General features: G+C 39.4%; 1 protein-coding gene across 8 annotated transcripts in view; it reads left to right on the top strand.

The window, feature by feature from the left end:
- Positions 1–24103, top strand: part of ZNF521 (zinc finger protein 521) — a 275680-nt gene that overhangs the window by 134911 nt on the left and 116666 nt on the right. For all 8 annotated transcript variants that reach the window (XM_034762796.1, XM_034762795.1, XM_034762794.1 and 5 more), the window contains one exon: positions 8761–8845. In XM_034762796.1, coding sequence (XP_034618687.1) covers positions 8761–8845 — 85 coding nt within the window. The remainder of the gene's footprint in view (positions 1–8760; positions 8846–24103) is intronic.

The following is a 24103-nucleotide window of genomic DNA, read 5'->3' as shown; positions in this document are numbered from 1 at the left end:
GTAAGGATTATGCAGGAAATTACAGGTTTGTAAGCTTGATTTAAACAGCAAGGAAAGATGCTAGAAAGCCTAATCAAATACATAATAGAGGAACACCTAGAAACTTTGGATTTAATGAAGGATAGAGGGCACAGATTCACAAAAGAGGGATCATGTCTAAAAATTTTGATGGACTATTTTGATGAAGTAACCACAAGCAGTGATAGAAGAAGCCGTGAACATAATTTACCTGGATTTTAGAAAAGCTTTTCAAACTGTACAGCACAAAAGACTAATCTGTGGGATGAATAAGTATGGCATAGGGAGAGCTACTTTATTTGATTTTTTAAAAAACCCTAACTTGGATACAGAAAGCATAGGAGACTTGTGAATTGAAGCAGTTTAGGTTGGAGGAATGTGAATAATGGAATGCCGTAAGGATCATTTGGGCTGATTTTGTTGAATTTATGCAGCATATCGATAGCATGGAAGAAAGAACAAGTAGTAAGGTGATGAAATTTACTGATAATACAAAACTGAGGGAATGTCAGTACAAAAAAGGTGATAAAACTCTGAATGACTTGACAAGGAGGTGGAGCATTGGCAAATAAGTAAGCGTATGCAGTTCATTTTAGCGTAGAGTAATGAGGCAAGGCAACAGAAAAGAAAAAAAAAGAGCTACATAACCCAGATAGTCATACAACTTAGAACACTACACAGATGGATATGAATAACACTGTAAATCTTCAAATGTAGTATTTATTAGCTGTTTTGTTTTTAAAAGAAAGTAAAATTCTTGGACACGTAGAAATATGGAGTATTTCTGGTACTGACCAGAGGGAAACTGATGCTGATGCTGGTGAAGACGTCCTCGCTCTGGCACCATTTCCTGGACCCTCGGCACCAGCTGGCGGAACCCTCCATGGTCTCCCCAAGCTGACTCATCCTTGGAGACAGAGGCGGAGTCCTGCACCCAAACAAGAGGCTGTTACCAGTATCCATCCTACATCCCACCAGATCCCAGTGCAGGTACCCCTTGGGCCCCTGGCCCAGAGGACAGTGGCATATGTAGGTCGAATGGCCATTTTGGAATCCGTGGGGTTTTCCCCCGGTATGAGGACAGCCTTCTAGCTGTTTGTACTCAGTTTGTCCGAGAGAAGGGCAGCTCCACCACACCATCTGCCACCCGACCTGGACTCAGTACGGAGCCTGGTACCAACACTCAGGACTTAGGCCTGCATGATATGATTGATGTAGAAGTTAGAGGAGGAAGGCCCCCTGCCAGTGAAGGTTTTATCCTCATCCTCCCCAGGCAAAGTTGTGTCGGGACCATGCAGCTCGGCGCCGCAGGATGACTTCAGAGTTCACCAAGAACTATAGAAAAGTGTGCTTCTAATCTAGGGCTAGAGGTGAAGGTGCTTAAAGAGTCCTCCCAGAGCCTGACTGCTATCTTGGCAACAGCAAACGTGGCCCTATCCCTCAATGAGGCTGTTACGGGTCCAGTCAGGTCCCTATGGCAGACCCCTTCTTCGCTGCCTGCCACAGAGCAGAGAAGATGTACTATGTTCCCACCAAGCGGTGTGAATATCTATATTTCCATCCCCCTCCCACCTTGTGGTCACAGCGGCCAATGAAAGAGACAGACAAGGGCTGCAAGCCAAAGGACTCAAAGAAGCTGAACCTGTTTGGTAGAAAGATTTATTCTATTGATGGGTTACAGCTTCACATCTCCAATCAGCAGGCCTTGCTTGGGAGGTTTAACTATAACGTCTGGGACTTCATGTTGAAGTTTAAGGATTCGCTGCCCCAGGAGTTCTCTGCTCTGATGGAGGAAGGGAAGACTATAGCCAGGGCCTCCCTCCAGGCTGTGATCCTAAGAAGGTGCTCCTGACTCCAATCTTCAGGGCTGCCACTGGAGGTTTAGCAAGCCATTCAGGATCTTCTGTTTGAGGAAACCTCCTTCTTCTCTGAATAGACAGATGCGAAACTCCATGGCCTTTACAGATTCCAAGGCCACCCTTAGATCCCATGGCCTCTACTCCCTGGCACCGTCGAGGAAGCATTTCAGACCTCAACAACTAGTCTACTTCTTGGATTCGCCACATCACCAAGACCTGTTTAAGAAATAGAGCAGAGGTTATAAATGCAGGCAACCACCCCTTTCCACCTCAGCCTCACAACCGGGATCACACAGATATCCAGGAGGCCCCAAGCAGAGCTTTTAAAGAAGCACCCAGGGGCATTATATTAGTTCCCATACCGGATCCTGCCCCAGCTTTGTTTTCAGACCAACTCTCCTACTTCAGCCCAGCATGGTCCCTCATCACCTCGGACCTTTGGGTGCTGAGTACGGTGTACGAAAGTTACATCCTTCAGTTTTCTTCCAGCCCTCCCTCCCATACCCATCCCTGTTCAGGGACCCTTCTCACGAGCAAGCCTTCCTGTGGGTAAGGGCTGTGGGGGAAATGCCTCAGAACTTAAGAGGGAAAGGGTTTTATTCTTGCCATTTCCTAATCCTGAAGGCCAAAGGGGGTCTGCAACCCATGCTATGCCTTCATTGCCTCAACAGTTATCTCAAGAAGCTGAGGTTCTGCATGATCTCCTTGGCATCCATTATTCCCTGGATCCAAGGGACTGGTATGCCACCCTGGACTTGAAGGACACCTAGTTCCACATCTCCATCTTCCATGGCCATGGAAGGTTCCTCAGGTTCATCACAAATCAGACCCACTGCCACTTCACCATCCTCCCTTTTGGCCTGTTGGCAGCCCCTCAGGTTTTCACAAAATGCGTGGTGGTGGTGGCGGCCTTCCTCAGAAGGTGAGACATTCAAGTATTAGGGGCCAGTCCGAGGCCCAGGTGAAAGCCAACTTCAATCTACCGTTTATGCCCTGGGCCTATTGATAAATGAGCAAAAGTCATCTCTCACCCCCATCCAGAGGATAGAATTTATTGGTGCTCAATTCCACCGACACCAAAGCCTTCCTCCCAGAGGTTCCCTTTCAGACAATGTTGGCTATGATATCCAAGGTCAAGACCCACCCAGGCACAAGAGCCCAAATTTGCCTCAAACTTTTGCGTGCACTTATGTGGTATAGCACGCAAGACTGCACCTCAAACCCCTACAAGCTTGGCTGGTCTCACTGAGCCATTACCACTTGGACTCAGTGCTTACAGTTCCCGCCCTCGTCTCCCTTGACTGGTGAAGGGGTCCCTGATCGGTGGGTGCAGGTGTTCCCTTTGTCACCCCCACCCCAACCATCAGTACCCCTAATTTTGGACATGTCCAATCTAGATTGGGAGGCTCATCTCCAGTACCTCAGGACTCAGGGCCTGTGGTCCCAAGAAGAGCTCCCCTTGCACATAAACGTCAGAGAGCTCAGAGCATTCCAGGTGTTCCTATCCCAGATCAAGGGCAAAGTCGTACAAGTGCTCATGGACAACACAGCAGCCATGTTTTCGATCAATAGACAGGGAGGAATGTGCTCGTCTACCCTGCTTTAAGAGGCCATTTGCCTGTGGGACTTCTATGTGCAACACTGCATCCACCTCGAAGTTTCCCACCTTCTGGGAGCCCGGAACACTCTAGCAGATCACCTCAGCAGGTCTTTCTCTTCTTACCACAAGTAACCAAATTCATCTTCCAGAGATGGGGGTTTCCTCATGTAGACCTGTTCACAACCAAGCAGAACAGAAAATGTCAACGGTTTTTCTCACTGCACGGTCATTGTCTGGGCTCCCTCTCAGATGCCTTCCTACTCCCATGGACAAAGCTCCTGTTCTATGCATTTCCCCCTGTTCTTTTGGTACACAAGGTCCTTCTGAAAGTCAATTGAGACAAAACAAGGGTTATTCTTATAGCCCCTGCATGGCTGCACCAACACCGGTTCAGCACGCTATTAGATCTATCAGTAGCACCCATGCTGCCGCTCATGCCCCTCCCAGTCCTGATCTCACTAGATCGTGACCGTTTGCTCCACCTGAACCTCAAGACCCTCCACTTGACCATGTGGAAGCTGCATGGTGGAATCCAGTGGAGCTGGCCTGTTCAGACCCATCTACAGGAGGACTTATCTAGCCACATGGAAGCGTTTCTCGGTGTGGTCTTCCCAACAAGGCCTCTCACCAACTTGGTCACCTCTCCAGTCCATGCTGGAATACCTACTCCATCCGAAACAATAGGGTCTAGCCATTTCATCATTCAAAGTGCATTTAGCAGCAAAAGCAGCCTTCCACCCTCTGGTGGATCAGTCTTCTCACATGAAATATGTCCATTCACTTCCTCAAGGATCTAGAGAGGCTTTACCATCAAATTTGTGAATCTATCCCTCTGTGGTCCTGTCGAAACTCATGGGCCCTCCTTTTGAGCTGATGGCATCACGGCCTCTGTTGTATCTCTCCTGGAAGGTCAGCTTCCTGGTAGACATTACCTCAGCCAGAAAAGTCTCAAAAATTAGGGCCTATACATGAGAACTGCTGTATATGGTGTTCTTGTAAGAACAAGTTCAGTTGTGCTCCCACCCAGCATTCCTCCCAAAGCTGGTCTCATAGTTTCATAGTAATCAGGCTATTTTCCTGCCAGTTTTCTTCCCTAGACCGCACAAGAATACAGAGGAGTGTCATCTTCATGTGCTGGATTTGCCCTGGTCTTCTACACTGAGAGAAACCAAACCATTCCCTAAAACCACGCAGCTCTTTGTGGCATTAGCAGACAGGATGAAAGGCCTACCGGTTTCAGCACAGAGAATTTCATCCTGGATCACTTCCTGCATTCATATGTGCTATGATCAAGCGGGTACTCTTCCTCCTGCTATCTTGACAGCACATTCAACAAAAGCTCAGGCTTCATCAGCAGTGTTTCTGGCCCAGGTCTCCTCCCACTATGCCATCACCTAGCAGACCAGCATGATGCCAAGTTTGGCAGAGCAGTGTTGCAATTCACATGTTCATGAACTCCAATCCCACCTCCTCCGGTACCGCTTGGGAGCCATCTAACATGGAATTGACATGAGCAAGTATTTTCCATGTACCGAAAATTACTTGTGCATCAGATTCAAATTCAGCATGTGGAGATGCTGCCAAACCTGCTAGGCCCTGGACTGGGGTCTTTGACAGGAGGGTATTTTATTGAAGGGTTGTAAAGATCTTTTGAAAGCCAGTTGTGCCAGTTCAGTAGGAAGGTGGAGCCAGAACCATGTTAAAAATTAGAATGAGGAGGTTCATGACCTTAACTTAAACTATCTAAGCCCTTGTCTATAACATCAAGTTCTTTTTTGAACTCTAAGTTCATGGAGGATAGGTCCATCAATAACTATTAGCAAGGATGGACAGGGATGGTGTCCCTAGCCTGTTTACCAGAAGCTGGGAATGGGTGACAGGGGATTGATCACTTAGTGATTACCTGTGCTGTTCATTCCCTCTGGGGCACCTGGCACTGACCACTGTCAGAAGACAGGATACTGAGCTAGATGCATCTTTGGTCTGACCCAGTATGGCCATTCTTATGTTCTTACCCTGCACTCTCACCCTGATGCAACATGTCTCGTTGTCCGCAGTTGTGGAATGAATTGCAACCTGGCACAATTTAGAGCAGCCTTAAGGCTGCTGTACTTGGTCCAGGTACTGAACTGGCCCCATCAAGGTCGGGATGTGGAAAGGGGATATGAAGCTACTTTTGTTCCCCACCCTTCTCCCATGCCCAGCACTACTTTAGTTCAGCTTAGGATTCAGCCCACTATTTGTCATTGGCTCATTGCATTTCTGAAGCCTAAAAAAAAAGAATTACTTACATCTCTTCTGTATTTTGGTAACAAGATTTTTAACTCACAACTCTAGTGTTCCATAGCTTTGTCTGAATTATATTTGTGTTGCAGCATTGTGGTTTAATATGCTTTTCGTGAGGCTTACATGTAAAACCAAACAACTCTGTCACCAACTTGTTGACTTTTTAGGATGGGATGTTCAAAAACACTCAATATTGACCTAACCCTTCATCTTCCTAAAAGTCAATGGGAGTTTTACCATAGCTCTTTTAACAATCCTACTCTGAAAGTTCGCATATTTTTTTAAAAAAAGTTGTATTTTTAAAGAATGAAGTCAGGTTAGAACTGAGAAATGAATATTTATTAATAGAGACAAATTTTTCTTTGTAAGTGGCTCATCTTTGAAAGGCGAATGAACACCTTAACAAAAAATTAATTAAAATCTAGAATGTGAAAAAAGCAACAGAAAAGGCAGAAATTAATTTGCATTAAAAATCAGTCATAAAAAGAGATCAACTGCAAAAGTTGTATTCTTGATAACTACACCATGTCAGTGTCAGCAAACAAATAAGAAAAGCTCCCTCTTAACTCTCAAATGTCAAAAGTTTTAAAAAAAGTTGTTAGAAGAAGTCTGTTTTAATAAATAAATTAATATTTACTCAAGAATACATAAAAGCCATTGTAGGGTCAAAATGATGGTGATTTCTTTCTGCTTTTCCCTATTATATATACTTCATTCTAAATAGAGTCAGAAAATGGAAGGGAAAAATGCTCAGAATATTTTTTTCTTTGTTTAAGCAAAATTTAATTTCAGCTATTTTTTCCAACCACATCTAATAAGAAATTACTAAATATCAATAAATGTGTGTTGGCTTTTTCCAGTGTTTGGAGGGAGGAATGAAAATCTTTCTGTCTATCTGTGCAGACTTAGCCATGCCACCTTGTAAATGTCTAGAAGGGACCCAAGAGACTCATATGGGTTTTTCGGTTACAACCTGTTCCTACATCCATTGAAGTCCATGACAGTTTTGCCATATTGACTACAATGGGAACAGGATTGGTCCCTTTGCAGTGAAAAGTGATTGTTTAGAAATATAAAAAGTATGGAAATAAGTATGTGATGTTTGTTCAGCACATTGTGAAAATGACTGGTTTTGATCTCTTAAAATCTAAGCTCATTGATACACAAGTTTAGACACATCTAGATAAGTATATGCTGAGTTAATAAAAGTTGATGGTAATATTTTAGAAGCTGCTCCAAGACTAAAAAAGAATCAATGTTTGATCTAGCAACAATGACAAAAGCATTCTTTTCTTTGTGATAAAAGAAAACATCTATGTGGATCTGCAAATATGTCAAATCAGTTTGAAGAGGCTAGTAAGTGCTGGTATATTATTTTTTTGTTGTCAAGTGATTTTATTCTTTATCATTAGACTTCAAAGAAGAAAGAAAGTGTGTTCTGTTATCATATTCATCAGTCATAATTTTTGTAGACGATTCTTGACACACACTATGTTTTACTGCGCTAACAAGAGAAAAGACCAGCCATTAAGTTTATGTGTCTTGGCTTTTCAACAAAGTCACATATCAGAAATAATGCAAGGGGTATGCTAATAAACAATATATAATGTTGGCCAGCTGGGAGTAAGAAATATTTTCTAACTAGTTCTAAAGGGAAACAATGTTTTTTTTTTTAAAAGAGTGATTGTTGTTTACGCAATATATGTTGTTCTGTATGTCACCATCAAAAGCCTCTTGTAAAGAGCTCAGCACAATAAATCTTGATCCCGATTGTCATTATTTAAAGGTCTCTGCTAGATTTAGATGTACTATGGCATGTTCACACTTACCTACATATAATAGTAAGATTTTGGATGGGATCTGTTCAAAATGCATTTCTGCAGATGATTTCCATGTCACTACATATAGTCATAAAATAGGAAAAATAATTGGAACATCTTAAACAGCAGACCTTTCAGATTTTATTTGTAAAATTGAATGAAAACCAGACTTGTTCTCCAAGTATATGGTGATTTCATTTCTCCATGCAAGGCCTTGACTTGGTTAAATAGCATGAAATTTTCACTTTGGTTCAAATGAAAAGCAGCCAAGAGATCTGTAGTTGTTTCCATTGAAAACCACCACAGCACATTTTGTTACTGTCATTAAGAAAATTAAAATAGTCACCGATGGCCTCAGCTTATTTTTGAAACAGTCTGATATGTTGTTCTCACAGGGATATCTTTACAAATCTTTTGTTTTTCAGGACTGACTTTGGTCATCCAAGTAGTGTTCCATTTAATATGGAAAGGAAGGCATTTGTTCAACCCCTTTGCATTGCTTCTAGAGTTGGAAAGACACAAACAGAAACATGAGTATATGTCTGTCTACACTGCTGCTGGAAGTGAGCCTCCCAACCTGTGTAGACCGACGACTTGAGAGCCAGAGATCCAGCCCAAGCTGCAGCATCCACACCGCTATTTTTTGAGCACTGTCTCAAGCCCCACTAGCGCCAGTCTGTCCACCTGGGCTGTGAGGCTCCCAGCCATAGTGTAGACATGCCCTTTGGTTAATTCACCTTCCTGAGAGGCTGTAACTAGGTTGACGGAAAAATTCTTGGGTTTGAGGAGGAATGGGATTAGGATATGTGGGTTTTTATTCCTGACACCGCCACTACTTCATTATGGGCCTGATCCAAAAGCCATTAATATTAAAGGAAGGACTCCCATTTGACCTCTTTGTATCTTACTTTACAAATCTGTAAACACAGGCATTATCACAGTACTTACCACGCAGGGGAGTTGTAAAGCTTAAAAAGTGTCATTTGTAAAGAGCTATGAGAGATTCAAGTAAAAGGTGCTACAGATGGCAAAGTGTTATTTAATATTAATAATTAATTCTTAATGAAAACACCTCTGGAGTGCTTTAAATTACCACTTTGAACTAACCATTTTGAGTTATAATGAAATGGTTCAGGCTATATGTTTAAACGTATTTTCTCTACCCATGTCTCTTTAGAAGAAGACCTACCAGTGCATCAAGTGTCAGATGGTTTTCTACAATGAATGGGATATCCAAGTTCATGTTGCAAACCACATGATTGGTAAGTGAAGCACTAAATCTTGTTGAAGATAGATAGCCCTTTCTCCTTCTTGTGTTCATCATTGCCTGCAAAATTAAACAGAGTTAAGGAGAAATTAATTGTGCAACCGTCAATGATTTACCTAGGCATGATTGATTTTTTTATTCATATTATTAGACCTGATAAAGCATTAGCATGTTTTATTTTCTGCAAGGGCTAGTTTAGACTTCTGCAGAGAATTATATATCTACTTCCAGTCAAAACACAGGTGATTAACAAATTAAACTTCTAATCATTTTTGCATTATTGAAAACAAACTAACAGGAATGGTTAATGAACTGGATGTTAGCTTTCCGTAGAGTTTTAGACAGGTTTTAATTTCAGAAGTTATTATGATAATGACACTACAGTGTGCTGCTCAAGCACCTTGGTACCAAAATCAAAACTAGCGAGTTTCTGTCTTTAGGAAACATAAATAATTCAAATGGCCATAAAAATAGTATTATATGTTCTGTATGAACAGTCTGGAAACAATTTGGAGTGTGTCTCTCTGTACAAAATTAAATACTATATCTTATTTTTAAAAATAAGGAATTGTAGTATTCAATAATAGGATCTGCATTTTTAGATACAGACATTTAAAAATTATTTTCTATTTGGATTCCTGATCCAAGCATGGCTTGATATTTACAAACCTATGTTAGAGATGTGAGATGGAATAAAACAAAAAGAGCATTTTCTTTAATATTCATATTTTCCCATTACTTGCTTATTCCCATGGGGTTGCCCACAATGTTTTCAATTTGGTAACCACTCAGTAATAGCTCTAAGAATTCTACCAGTCAATTAAATTTATCAAGCACATCTTTTGCCCGCTAATAAAATAACATTGCCGTAGTTGTCTTATTTTGTTATTAGCCTCTTTTCAGAAATTTCATATAGCAAGCAGGGAATCATTGATTTTACACTTACTTCATATTGTTTTTGTTGTAACGTAAAAAAATGCAAATTGCAGATGGTACAGTACAGCAGAGCAGCCAGTAATCACATGTCCAGTTGGTAAGAAGTTTCTCTTTTTAAGTCAATAACTCAGATATATCTGAGCTGATATAACAAAATATTACAAGCAAGCTTATGAATTTCTTCCGTGAATTTCAGGAGTTTGGTTGGACTATAAGTGGCCTGACAAAATTAATGAAGTAGTGAGAGAAATAGCCTGTTAATCAGTTTTAATACATTTAAAATATGAACATTTATGTTCTTTGCAGAAAAATGAATAAACACAAATTATGAGTTGGGCTTGAAAGGCAGTTCAGTGGTTTGCTTGTTGGATTAAGTCTCACTTTTGACATTCTTAATCTTTGGGGGAAGATAACAAACTGGTTCATAATGTTAAATCTGGATCAGTAACTTAGAATTTAAAAATAGAACATTATGCACAACAGATCACACCTTTCCGTTGTTTTCTTTGGATCCCAGTGTATGGCATATTCTTAATGATCTTTTGCAGCAATTAGTGGATACTGAGAATTTGACAATGAGAAATTGTCAAAAACTATGTGGGTAAGGGATAATGCTGGAACGTCAGACAGTCTCAAACAGTGTGGTTGTTTGCCACCGATGTCCCATCTGCCTCTGATTCCTTAGTAAGGGCATCCCTCTGCTCCTTAAACATTTTGGAGGAGGGTGGGGGGGAGGGGTTGTTTTGTTTAGTGGGTACAGCAAGATGGATCCAGACTAGTGTTGATCAGATTTGATGGTAATTGCAGTTTTCTTAAAACTGAGTTAATGATGTTTGTATTTTATTCTGAAAAGTTGGATGAGGTTGAATGGGAGGGAGGTCCTTTTCCTTAGTAGGCGTTGTATCAACCATGCATGATATTGCTTCATGACATAACCATAGTGACACAGATTTACATTTGCTTAATATAAAATCTTCCCAGTGGGGAGAAGGAGCTCACAACTCATGCTGGGAGATTTGCAGGTCATGCTTTTGATAATCTGTGTTCACTGGAAGTTTCTTATGTGTATCGCCAGATTTAAGAGTTTAGCTCTTAATGGTGCAACCCTAATTAATAAAATACAGATTTGGGGAAGGCGGAGGGGGAAATCAACAAAGTATAAGAATTCTCTTGCTGAGAGTTGTGAACATGACCTCACTACCGAAGCGGAGGAAAACAAATGTTTTTGTTTTCCAATTCTGTTAGTCCTCTCACCGTTTATTAGATTTTTCCTTAGCTATCTTTCTAATTTTACTTCCCCCCTCCTCCTGCTCCGCTCCTTAATTTATTTCCTTGTTCACTAGCATGACAGGCCTTTCCCCAAGACCATATCCTGTCTACAAAGAAAGGTTAAAAGCGTGCCATCAATCTGTTTAAGTTTTCAGATTGACCTTACTGTGAGTGGGAGATGGGTATAATATATATAAAACATGGATGTGTGTGTGTCTCTGAGTATGCATATGTAAAAATAAACAGATAAAACACATAAGTAACTATCAGCATCTAGAGGCTTCCTCCTGCCCACTCACCTGCCATAAAACCCTAGTGTTCTAAGCACTCCAATCTCCACATTTCTAAAATCAGAAGCTGTGAGCCGTAGAAGAGCCCACTCGGGCTGATAAAGCATTTCTTGCTGCCCTAGTTCCCCTGTAACAAGGATTGGCAGAACAGGATACAATGTATTTTCCCCTGCAGGTGGAGTGAGGCACCCTTAGAGAGAGAGCGAATGGTCCAGGAAGGCAGGAGGGAGTAGATAAAAATCAAGGGGTTTAATAATACCCAGATGGACTGTGGGAGCAACACATACCTTCAGCTTCAGGCATTATATCCCCATCTCAGGAGATATATTTTCCATTTGGATTAATATTTTACCATTATTGGCTTCCTATCCAGTCAATATTTGTATTACATTTATTGATAGATGTGGATTAGTCTTTCCTAATTTGAGGGCTCCCAGATGACTTTGGAGGAATGATAGGGCAAAGGAAAAGAACAGCAGTGGTGGTGGGGAAAGTTGCACGACCCCATATCTGTCCTTTCCCACCATCCATGCATTGTGCTCCCGAGACTAGCAGGCAGTGAAGGCCCACCAACCTTCCATCCCTGCTCCCACAGCAGTCTCTAATGAAGATGGCTACAGAAGCGGATGATGATTATTTTTCTCCTGTGCTTCCATGGCCTTCAGCTAAGCTGCAAGGGCACATATCATCATATCCCTGGAACCACGAGTGGAGGCCCCCATCCCAAGCAGTAGGGAACAGAGAAGGAACTACTAAATGAGACAGCAGAAATGAATAGCAATTAGAAAGGGGGAAAAGACAGAGAACAGAAAAACATAAGACTATTTAAAAAATAACAGAGGCAGAAAAAAATAGGAGAGACATTAAGACAGAAAGGAAGATGGCAGTACCTGCCGGGACATGGTATGTTGGGACATGGAGTGAGGGAGTTCATCCATCAAACCGTTGTGAGGAGAGTCTATCCGAAAATGATTGAGAGCCACTGATGTAGATACATGTTTAACTGATTAAAGAAAAAATGTTTGTCCTCGGCAATTTTGTGGCCTAAACAGATTGATAGGATCCCTGTAATTATTCTGTCCATTGGCCAAGGCCATTGGCCTTAAATTGGACTCATGTTGTTAACATCCAGAGAGAGTGGATTCATTACTGAAGGTCACTAAGGCAAATATAGGTTTAAAAAATCCAAGTATGAAACTTAGTCTTTTAAATAAGGCAAGCGGCATTACTTTGTTGGCTAAAATATCTCCACTGAGGGTAGATATTTTTAGGTAGTGTGTCCGTCTGTGTTTTTGTCTAATCAAATATAATATCAAATAGTCATTTAGCGGGGGAAGAGGGATTAGAGGCTATTTGAAAAGCCTCTTACTCTTCTCTGTTAAGAGGGTGTATAGTGATTTTACAGATTTTATTATACATTTCAATCAATCTAACAAGATGGATTATGCCACCTAATGGAAAATAAAATCTGCAGATGACCCAGTGAGGTGTAACCTTAAGTATCTTTGACAACAAAACAATTTACATTTGTTTATATGCAAGTCTCATACTGAAAGGATTTCATAGAGATGGATTTTGTTAGTAATTATACTTATCAGCTATATAGCACTTTATAATTTACATTTTTGAAATGTTGTACAAGCTTAATTAATCCTTACAGCATACTGTGGTAAGGTATGCAGATAAGTATTTATCATGCCCATTTTATAGACCGAGAAACAGAGGCAGAGAAGTGAAATACTTTACCTAAGTCAGTGGTTTTCAACCTGTGGTCCATGATCCCTGGGAGTCTGCAGACTATGTCTAAGATTTCCAAAGGGCTCCGCCCCTCCATTTGAAATTTGTTAGGGGCTCACAAATGAAAAAAGGCTGAAAACTACTGACTACATATAGGTAGTCAGTAGCAGAGAGCTCAGGAATTCCTGATCCCCAATTCTGTGTTCATTCCTTTAGACCATGCCAAGTAACATACAAATTTTCTTAAACTACACGCTGTTTAGCATTAATGCTATAGAGGAGTCTTGTGGACCGAAAGTGCTACAAAGCTTTTTTTTTTAAAATACACCTTCTATTTACATGCAAATTTGGATCCAGACAGATGAAGGTATTTTTGTTTCTAGAGGAAACTGCCAAATACAAACATATTTGTCAGTAAAACTATTTTATAGCTTTGCGTCTATATGGGGGGGGGGGAATCCAAACCCAGACATATTTTAATATTGCCTCAGTGAGGTGTAAGAAAACATATCTGTAATTCCTGTCTTCTTTTATTTTTTCCTCTGAATAAGATACAAAGCTTTTTAGCAGTTGTTCTCGAGAATCAACTGTCTCTTGATGTCTAGAGATGAGAGAAGTTTCCTGGTATCTCTTTGTTTAGCTCACATAGTTTACTGTTGGCATTTGACCCAAGTGTGCAGAAAGATACCCCTCCACCTGTTATTTTAAATAAATATGGTAAAGATTTTTTCTTCTACCTATTTCTTTACATTTGTGTTACTTGACGTACTAGCATGTAGACTGAAGTGTAACCATAATGTCTATAATTTTTTCACACACATACAAAGTGGATCAGAATCAAGGGAGTTCAGACGTGTTTAACTCAGCAAAGGAATTACCCCATATAAAATTATGAGGCTCAACAGCAGTAGTGTAAATTTGTAAGTGCTCTGAATAAAGTGCTGTTAGGCATGAGATAATGTAAAGTGATGACTTTGCCAAGAACTATTTATGAAGAGCTTAATTTTTTTCACTCTGATAATTCTTGACCAATAATTACCAGCCTCTAATTATCTATTTTAGTTAGAAAGAAATCTCTATCACTATGGAAGTTGGCATTGCAACTAGCGCATAAATCCCCAAAGAGGTAAATGTGTTCCAAACAGCCACAAACAACTGTCTCATGGAACATAGTGAGCAAATTGCGAGCCGCTGGCTGTGCACAACAGAGCAGCACATTTACCATTGAAGGCTGATCAGGCTGACAAAGAGAATGATAAAACGGGAAAAACAGCCACAATCTTTGTAGTTCACCGTAACTTAGATTGATTGTAGAGAGCAAGCCAGGGCTCTGTAGCGATAACCACAGTTCGCATGAAAAGTTGTGGTGATAGGGGCCAGGCTGTGGCATCACTAGGATGCAGTGGTTTTTCACATCTCCAGTTTTTAATAGATATATGTATGTCTTTTTATGAGTTTGCCTTAAATTTCATATCTAGTATAAATTGCGTGTGAGTTGAAGTGTGTGGTTTTTGACAGAAGGGCGTATTGTGGGCAAGGATCAGAAAAAAAACCCCGTAGCATGAAAATAATGACAAAACTAGAGTCAAAACCAATATCAAAGTCAATGGAAAGACTCCCATTAACTTCAGTGAGCATTAGACCAGGCCCATAGATTGATTAAGAGAGTCTGTGCTGAGACAGTAATAGTCCTAAAGAACTTTTTTAGAAATAATGCATTAATTCATCTGAGATGAAAATTGAAAACTATGCCTTGAATTGACAAGCAATGTATAAACACTGAGATCTGGAGAAATCGTTTATTGCAAATCCATATTTGAATATATCATTGATTTTTTTAAAAAAAAAAATATATATACACACACACACATACACAATACATATATATGTATTTTATATGTGTATATATATGTAAAATAATTGTATTTGTCTCACATGCAGACACATGCAGCATGCATTATGTTATATGTGGAATACATTGCTGATGTCAAGACAAAGGAAATGCATAAATCAGCTTTGTAGACACCAATAACATTTTAGGCTAATTGTAATAGTGACATTTACACATTCTGTAGTTTGTCTAATGCCTACGGTCATGAAAAACATTTTTTCTTTCACATATACAGTAAGCAGCAGTATGTGACTAATATTCATTGCACTTTGGTGACCGCAAGTATCACTTCTTCAGAATTTCAGTTTAAATACTATACAGTAAAAATGACATTCTCTTGTATGAGGGGTTTTTACATGTCTTTGGGGGGGGGGGGAGGGGGGAATCTAAATATATGGATCTGCCCACTAGAACATGAAGAGGCACAGACTTCCTTTTGTTTATCAGCTTTCACTGACTTGTCAGAAACAAGGAATGGAAATTAACACATTGCAGGGGAAAAAACGATACTATGCTCTTAGCATCAAAAAATAGTTTGGGTACTTGGGAATCTCATGTTTACACTCATTGTTAGCAAGAAGTTTTCAAACACTTAGAATAAACTATATTATGTGGTTTGAAAAATGCAAAAAACATGTAACATCCAGAAAAATCTTCTTTTGGTATTAAATCTAATGAAATGTTGGCTATTTCATGAGGACCTGGGTTTAAAAAAAAGATGAAATCTGTGCTGTTTAATACTAACAGAAAGCTACCCTCATGTGGGCAATGCTGGCTTATTTGAAAAGCCCATAAAGGGTTTCTACATGGACCATACAAAAGGGATACTTTCTCTTTAATAGCCATCTGTACAGGAGAGATGAGAAGTGGGCCAGGTCATCTCTCCTCAGCTGTCATGATATTAACGTAGGTAATGGAGCAAGCTCTGCGTTCTGCTGGGTGTTGTTTTTCATAGATGTTCATCGATTTACACAGATAATTCTATTTATTTCTTAGAGTTGGTCCAAGCAAACCAGGCAGAATAACAAACACCAAAGCATTTCAAATGACTTTATCTTTGTTGTTTTGTAATGTAACTTTTGTCTAAAAAATGATGTCACACCTACTGTGCAGATGGCTGCATGATTTGTAAACCAGCCAAAACATTTAAACAAATGTGTGATCTGGGGATAGATTAAATAAAGGATAAAATGGAGTGTGGACCACAAATTCTAATAATCAGATGATTTTAAGTTGTGTGTAGTGTGGAGAGATGGTAACAGTGATAGCAGGGAAAGCTTGCCAATGACAGCAAGGTGCCTTACAGATCTCAGGATGGAGCCTGTGGCCTAGTAGGCCTCAGTTTGAGAACTGCACATTTGCTGTACAGCTGGCAGCTCTGTATGGGGACATCAGATAAAACTTATGTAAAATGAAGTGTTATTGCTTAGTATGAAATTGTGCAGAGAGGGAATTTGCAGACAGTAACTGAAAACAGAATTCATGGTACCAATGAAGCAGACTGTAAATATGAAGAGGCTTTAATTATCTGAGCAATTTAACAAAAAATTCAAGATGTATTGACAAAGGGCAAATGCAGCTGTAAACATGCTAGAACACTAAACTGAAAGCCGTGTCACCCCTTCCAGTTTCAAACTCCAGTTTTTAATTCCGAGGGTTATATGATTTCAGCCACAGAGCTACGCTGATTTGAGATGATATCTAGATTTCAGATTGACCCAGGAGCAATTTTTTTCAGGAAAGTCTGTTGGGGCATTTTAAAGTCACAGAATATGAAGTAAAAAACTAATATGGAAACGTTCCCAACTCAGATGTTTTATTTTTCTCCTGTGTAACTCAAACAACTTTGATTTTGAAAAATTAAATTTGGGAAAGAGTCCATAATTATTTTTGTATTAAGGAGTTTGGGGGGAAGAGAGGGGAGAAACAACCAAAAAGCCAATATTTTGCAACAATTTCTTTCCCTTTTAATTTCTTTTAAAGAAAGGGGGGCATTTAAAGATAAGAATGCCACTTGATTCTAACCTTGCTCTCTTCAACCTAGGTAGTGGATGGATGTCCAATTGGTGTGTGCTGTTATGTACCATACAGTATGTGTTGTAATAACCTAGCCACTGCAGGATGAATTAAAGGCATTGTGTCTCCTTTCCCTTTTGTTCTTTTTTGTTTTTGTCCTTTTGTACTGCAGTCTTAACAGTTGCTTTTGCACATTTTTGGTATGTGTTAACAATCATGATAGAATATAGTTTAAATATTAAAATCCACAGTAGTTATTCCTAAATTGTTCACATTCCTAGCAAAGAAACCCCCAATTCCTTGATGAGCTATTTCCTTAGATTTCTTTCTGCTTTCGAGTCCATTTAGTGCAATAAACAAAACAAAAGAAACCAATATGGAGAGTGGGTGTTGAACTTCAGCTGTTCATATTGTTGCATTTGGTGAGCTGATGGGGTTTCGTAGGTCACCTTTAGAATTATGCCTATGACAGCAGTAGCTACCTGCCAAGATTGCAAGGTATCTCACAGCTCTCAGGATGGAGCCTGTGGCCTGGTAGGCCGCACTTGGAGGGGTACACATTTGCTGTACAGCTGGCGGCACTGTATGGGGCAGCCATGTGGGCTGTTAGGGAGCTGGAAAGGAGACAAGCATGAAATTTCTTCTAACCCCAACTCTGTTTTTCTGTACTGTTGGCTGCCTCTCAGTTCCTTGACAAAAAAACCAATCAGGCACCCTTTAATCCGCCTGTGATTACCAGTGGTATAAAAAGAGAAGCATAATGAGGAAAAATGCCTCGTTTTGTTGCCTTCAAAAGCCAACAAATTGGAGTTAACTTGACAGGAAGTGGCTTAATAATTAGATTATTTATTTATTCCTGACACATATCCCCCTGTTACTAGTCTCAGGAGATCCCGTAGATGGTACGATTTTCAAGCTGCCATTACTTCGCTGTCTTTTGTGAACAAAGAAGCTACTGTCTATCAGTCAATTAAATGCACTCTTTAAGCAGAGGCTGAGAAGTCCTCAATGGATAGAGCCCTGGGACATTGTGGCTGATGATTCCTTTCTCTGTACTGTACATCACACTCTCAACTACAGTCCCCATAGGGATGGAATAAAGTCATGCATTAAAATATCACTTGTTGATTTGTTTGCTAATGAAGAGCCATTGAAATGTTTGTGTATTTCTATGGCAAAATTGTTGATAAAAGGACTACTTGCTTGCATATCTTACTTCATCTTCAGTAAGTGCTTATTTAAGACTTACTAAAATTAAAGTCAACACATTAAGAAAAAAAACAAAGATGGATAATATGGATTTACTTGCAATTCACATGAAAATAAATAACGCCAAGGACAGTGAGAAGAGTGAGAGAAAAGGGGAATAATAGTACTTCAACCATGTCTGATATAATTCTCTTCATTAATAACGCTAAGGATCTCTCTCTCTTTTATTTTTCTGGTACAGTAGCAGGCATACCTATTTCAAATAATAAAAAGATGTGATGCATACATTTAAAGCATCCATAAAAATGTAATCCTGGAAAAGTAAGAACTTTAAAAAGTAGCTAGTTTTCAAAAGAGGTTTTGTTTGGATTCTTTCTTCTTTTTTGGAGTTAAATATATTTAGAAAATAAGAACTTTTGTTCATTTATATAGTAACTATCTGCAGCCAGGTAGCCCAACAAAAATATACAGACATTTCTGACTAGTATACTGTGTTTGGTAAAACTTCGAGGTTAAGGTAAAAGAGTCTGGGAGCAAAGTCATTTGACTCGGGGGGTGGGGGGTAAGGCTTCTGAGCTCAGATGTTTCCAACTTTTTTTTACAGTGTTGTATTATCTACATGAACTTACTTTTTTGTTTGTTTTTTTGTTTTTGTTTTGCTCAGGTCACCATGGTGCCTTACGGTATTTTTTACAAAAGGCAGAATGCTTGTCTTTGTATAGTAATGAAAATCATTAGTTGATGATTAATTGGTAATATGTTCCAGTATTTATTCATTTCTTAATCTATCTTTTTAGAGATCTCTGTTTACACTTAAGCACTTAAATGGTGCAGTGGCAGTTCTCCAATGCAATATTTAGCTTCTGCACGACCATTTGTTACATACAGATAGAGTTTAAATGAAAGTGGTGATGCCCTAAAATGTATTTATTTTCTCAGCCTTTTTTAAAATGACACACATAATGTAACTCTTGCTTTCAATAAACTTGACAACAGGCTAAAGGGAATTAATTCAGGCCAGCCTCAAATTGGAGTGTTTCTAATTCCTAGCCTGTTATTCCAATTCATTTTGTTAGAAAAAGCTTAGATACTCGGAGGTGTTCTATAATAGAAAATGAATTTGAAACCCATTCATTAATTGGTGATTAATACATTTCGGGATTAGTTTAAGCAAAGCCCTACCTCCTGCCCAGTCAAGTATGTTCTGGTTAATATCCAATTATCTGCACCTTTGTACTTATTATGTCTTAATATTTCGGATATGATAACCAGAAACTTGAGAGTAATGCTAATGAGGAGCATAGAGCAGGAATTAACCAGTGACACACTCAGTGATCCTTACTGAGAAAAGTATCTCTTTCTCTCCTTTCCTCATACTGGTACAGCTACTGTACACCCTCTATTTCTAGTATTTTAAATGGCTTATTGGAGATTGGAATAATATTTAAACTAAATATTTTCTGTTTTGCGTCAATTGCAGACAATGCATAAGGTCAGAATGTGTTTGAGCACAGTCATGTTTGTGATAAATGTAATATTATGTGGAGAGGGAAGTGAAAAATTGATACTCAGCTGAAACAGTGGTACCTGCTTAAAATATGCACTCGTGCCTGTCTCTGTGAGCACGTGTACAGTTATGTATGTATGAGCGCCTGCGTGTGCATAATGATATCCATTAATGAGAGAGAGTAATTATAGTGTAAAGGGTTACAAATGTGTTTGAGAGTTTTAAAAAAAATTTACTTGGGCGTATTTATCATATCCCTCAGCTTGTAAAGAAGATGCTTTAGTTATTATGAGTACAACTGTACAGGGCTGTGAGATGAAGGAAAAAAATATAACTAATAAATATTAAAAATCTAAAACTTACCTAAATTAGCTTTTCTGTGTATAAAAATGTCAAAATCTTAAAATCAATATCTCAGGATTGTCTGATCTAGGAACAGGTGTTATTTCCTTCCCCGTGATATAAATGTACCAGTTTTAGTGTGGCAGGATCATGAGCAGTTTAGGTTAAGTTGCTAGGATAGGTCTGGTAGAAGAGGAAGCCGTGGGCAGAGTAAAGGTGACATGATCAAAGATGTATGATAGATTACAGGAGCATGTGATAAATTGTTTTCATCACTGGATATGTCCATCACATACCTACCTTACATTATCCACAGTGTATGAGACAAGGGATCTTTCAGAACCCTGCCTCATTCACTGCACTCACCTTACAGGGTGCAGGTTCCAAGTTTGTAGACAAAATCAAGATATTAGACTGTATGATTTAAAAAGTAGTATATTTTTTGTGAAAACTATCAGGAAGCATATGCACAATGGGTGTTTTGAGTGCCTGAGTTTTGAGTGCCTATGTAACTTGAATGTTTCCTTTATGTATTATTTTATTAGAATTCCATGGTTTAAAAACATAATAGCAATTTGTTTATATGTAACTCTTTGACTAGACACCACCTAAGCAGAGGGAAAACTTCTGCATCTTCTCTGTCAGTGCCCCCAACTGCACACCTGGATGAGGCCTAAGGCATTAGAAGATCACCTTGCAAAAGAAAAAAAAAAAACAATAAAAAACCAAAAAACCCAACAACCTGGTCTCCTACAGGGCCCTGATCAATTCAGTGGTAACACAGCCCTCCCTTTGCTTAGAACTTTGGTAAAATGGGCTAAAAAACATACCCAAAGTACTGCATTAGTGCAAAGTGTGATTTTCAAACTGTCATAACATGATCAAATCAAAACCAGTTACCACCAGAACAGTCAAATACACTTCTTTGCATTTGAATGACATTTCCCTGTTAAGTTTGAACTTTCAACCCCCAGTCACTTGAGCACTACTTCTCTTAAATAAGAATCTTGCAAGACTTAATGGGGGGGTAGCATTTTTTTATTCACCTCTCATTTGAAAATGGCTGAACCTTTGTTTTAAATAAATAAATAAAATAAAAATATCACCTTTGGACAGAGACCTGGTCTGGAAAATTTCAGCTCACTAATTGAAAGTGTTGTAAAGTTGTGAGTAGCTGAAAGAAGGCATTTATAATAGAAATGCTCAAATTTTACCTGCCATTATATTTATATTGCATTCTCCAGAAAATGTACTGTAGGGAAAAATCCTTCACTGGCACGCATAGGAATAGATTACGTGACCTCTTAGGGCCTTTCTGTCTCATATCTGTGATACTCTATCTGGGTCATCTTATATTTTATGTCAACTCCCACTTTTAGAAAGCTAATATTTTTGTGTACAAGGCTTTCAGCATGGCCCTTCCCGGTCCACCCTTTCTGCAAACTTGTGATTTTACTGGTCTCTTTCAACTAAATGTCTCCGCACTGGAAGTACTCCTCTTTTGCAAAAGAAGCATTCCAAAACACCATAACTCCTCTTCTGTCTCCATACTCAACTCAGACTTCCCATTTGTCGGTTCTGACCGTATCCTTGTGATAGCCTTTGACTCGGAACTCTCCTATCGCACCATCTCCTATGTAGGCAAATTCATCTTTTCCATAAATTTGCACGTGTCTGTCCTTCATCTTCAACTTTGCTGATATCCTCATCCACATCACTCTGTAGCTTTGGACAAGTCACTTAACCTCTCTTAATTTTGCAAAATGAGGATAATGGTTTTTTGAGAATAAATTAGTTAATGTATCTAAAGTGCTTTGAATATAAACGTGCTAAAATGCCATAAATACTAAGTATTAAATTACTTGTTTTATTTATGATTGTTCAACCGCTGCAGAATGCTATTGCCTGCCTTTCTGCCACAACACCTGCCTCAAATAACTCTATTCATTTCAGAAAACAATTAAAATTCATCCTTCCTGTTAATGGATAATCCTTCATGGACATTACATTGTCTTTCTTGACTTCAGCCTAGTTACATTGCTAAAGTGATCTTCTCTCAGTCACTCCTCAGAAAGGCCCAGATCCCCAGTATACACCAGATCCTGGTGTAAATGAATATAGATTCATTTAAGACAGTGAAGTCTGTTACATATTCTGAGAATCTGGCCCATTGTCACTGTTGATTCAAGATCTATCTCCTCTGCATCTTCTGCAACCTGGAAAAATCTTCCCATGTCTCTGTCTCATTATCTCCATCTGTTTTCAAATCTCGTGTGAAGGCATATAATTTCCCCCTTGCCTAAATCTTTTACATTTATCCCTGTTCTGTTGTTTATTATTTAAATCTGTGACCGGATTTTTTTTTACCTCTGTAAAGAATTTTGAGTTACAGTTTATTTGAAGGATCCTCTACCAAATATATCATATTGTTTTATTACAAAGCTGATTTCTGTGGTTCTCAGCTAAACCTCATAAGAACCACCCATCCACACAAATGCTTGCACACTGGCAAGAATATACAATTTTTAGTAGTCTCCACTGAAATTGTCCTTTCTTTAGCTGTGATCCTGGGCCAATACCAGCCACGGCTGGTGCTTCAAATCATGTAGCTTTAAATAGTGTGCCTGAATATTGCCACCTTTATATGCTGTATTGTAATGAAACAACATCAGTAAATTGCAGTGAAGGGTGATTGTTGCATGGGGATGACTATTACACCTTGGGGTCCATTTGCACCAGATTATTTTTTTATTGTTATTATTACTTCCTATCTTCTTTACTCTCTTGACACCAAACTTGCTGTTGGACATCAGTGGAGCATAGGGGATCTTTAGAAACATTGTGGACATCATCTTTTCTCTTAGGTACAGACCAATCACAGTTCAATTCCAAACTCTGGTATCCTGGGTGGCTTTGCAGTACTTTATTGATGCCAGTTTGGTTAGTTGACTAGTCTCAGAGTGGTGTTCATCATCTGCTCTTAAAAGAGGATGAATTTATTGCTGATAAAAATGACATTTTTTGCTAACAGTTTTTAGACTGAAACAATGCTGAATTTATAGCAAGTATAATACATTTTCCCCTATCCTAGCCCCCGCACATTGTAGAGCTCAGAAAAGAACTGAAATGAGATTTTTGTTTTTTGTTTTGGTTTATTTCTTGTTTTTAACTATTTTCATGATAAATTAATCGTGGAGGGTAAAGGCAGTATGCAGTTGAATTGTCAGTGGTTTATTTGTAATATTAAACCACAAAAATACTTTCTGGTGGGGTTTTTTTTCTGGCCCCTGTGGGTATGTCTATACAGCAAAGAAAAACCTGTGGCTGGCCCATGTCAGCTGACTTGGGCTGCGGAGGTGTTTCATTGCTGTGTAGGCTTTCAGGGTTGGGCTGGAGCCCAAGCTCTGGGACCCTCCCACCTCGCAGGCTCCTAGCTCCCCAGGCTCCAGCCCGAGCCCAGACATCTACACAGGAAGAAAGCCCCGCAGCTTTAGCCCTGCGAGCCCGAGTCACCTGACACGGGCCAGCCATGGGTGTCTATCTTGTGCCATGATTTTAAGATGCGTCCGACAAGTTTTGTTCTTAGTCTGGGGATTAAAAACAAGATTTTTATTAAAGATATTCCCTTTTTTAAGCAATACAAGCATACAGTGATAACATGAAGATGTCAGTGCTGTCATAGGGTACCCCACAAGCAAACAGGCTGTGTCCTCAGTGGTACAAGAAGCAGCTGCAATCAGAAGAACGTGTTATAAGTGATTTATCAGCCAGTAAAATAGAAGATAGACATTCACTTCACCTACATAAAAGCCAAGTCATTGTGCTACATGCTTTGTACTGAGAAAGCTAGGGAGAAAAAAATCACCCCCATTTGCCCAATTTAGGGCCAAGGCATGGATCTTTGGCACCAGTCATCCCTGACAAGTTTCAGAGTAACAGCCGTGTTAGTCTGTATCCGCAAAAAGAAGAACAGGAGTACTTGTGGCACCTTAGAGACTAACAAATTTATTAGAGCATAAGCTTTCGTGGACTACAGCCCACTTCTTCGGATGCATA

This window comes from Trachemys scripta, chromosome 2, assembly GCF_013100865.1.
Source record: "Trachemys scripta elegans isolate TJP31775 chromosome 2, CAS_Tse_1.0, whole genome shotgun sequence".
Taxonomy (NCBI): domain Eukaryota; kingdom Metazoa; phylum Chordata; order Testudines; family Emydidae; genus Trachemys; species Trachemys scripta.
Note: the sequence above shows the minus strand (reverse complement) of the source record. Positions and strands in the feature narration are given on the sequence as shown.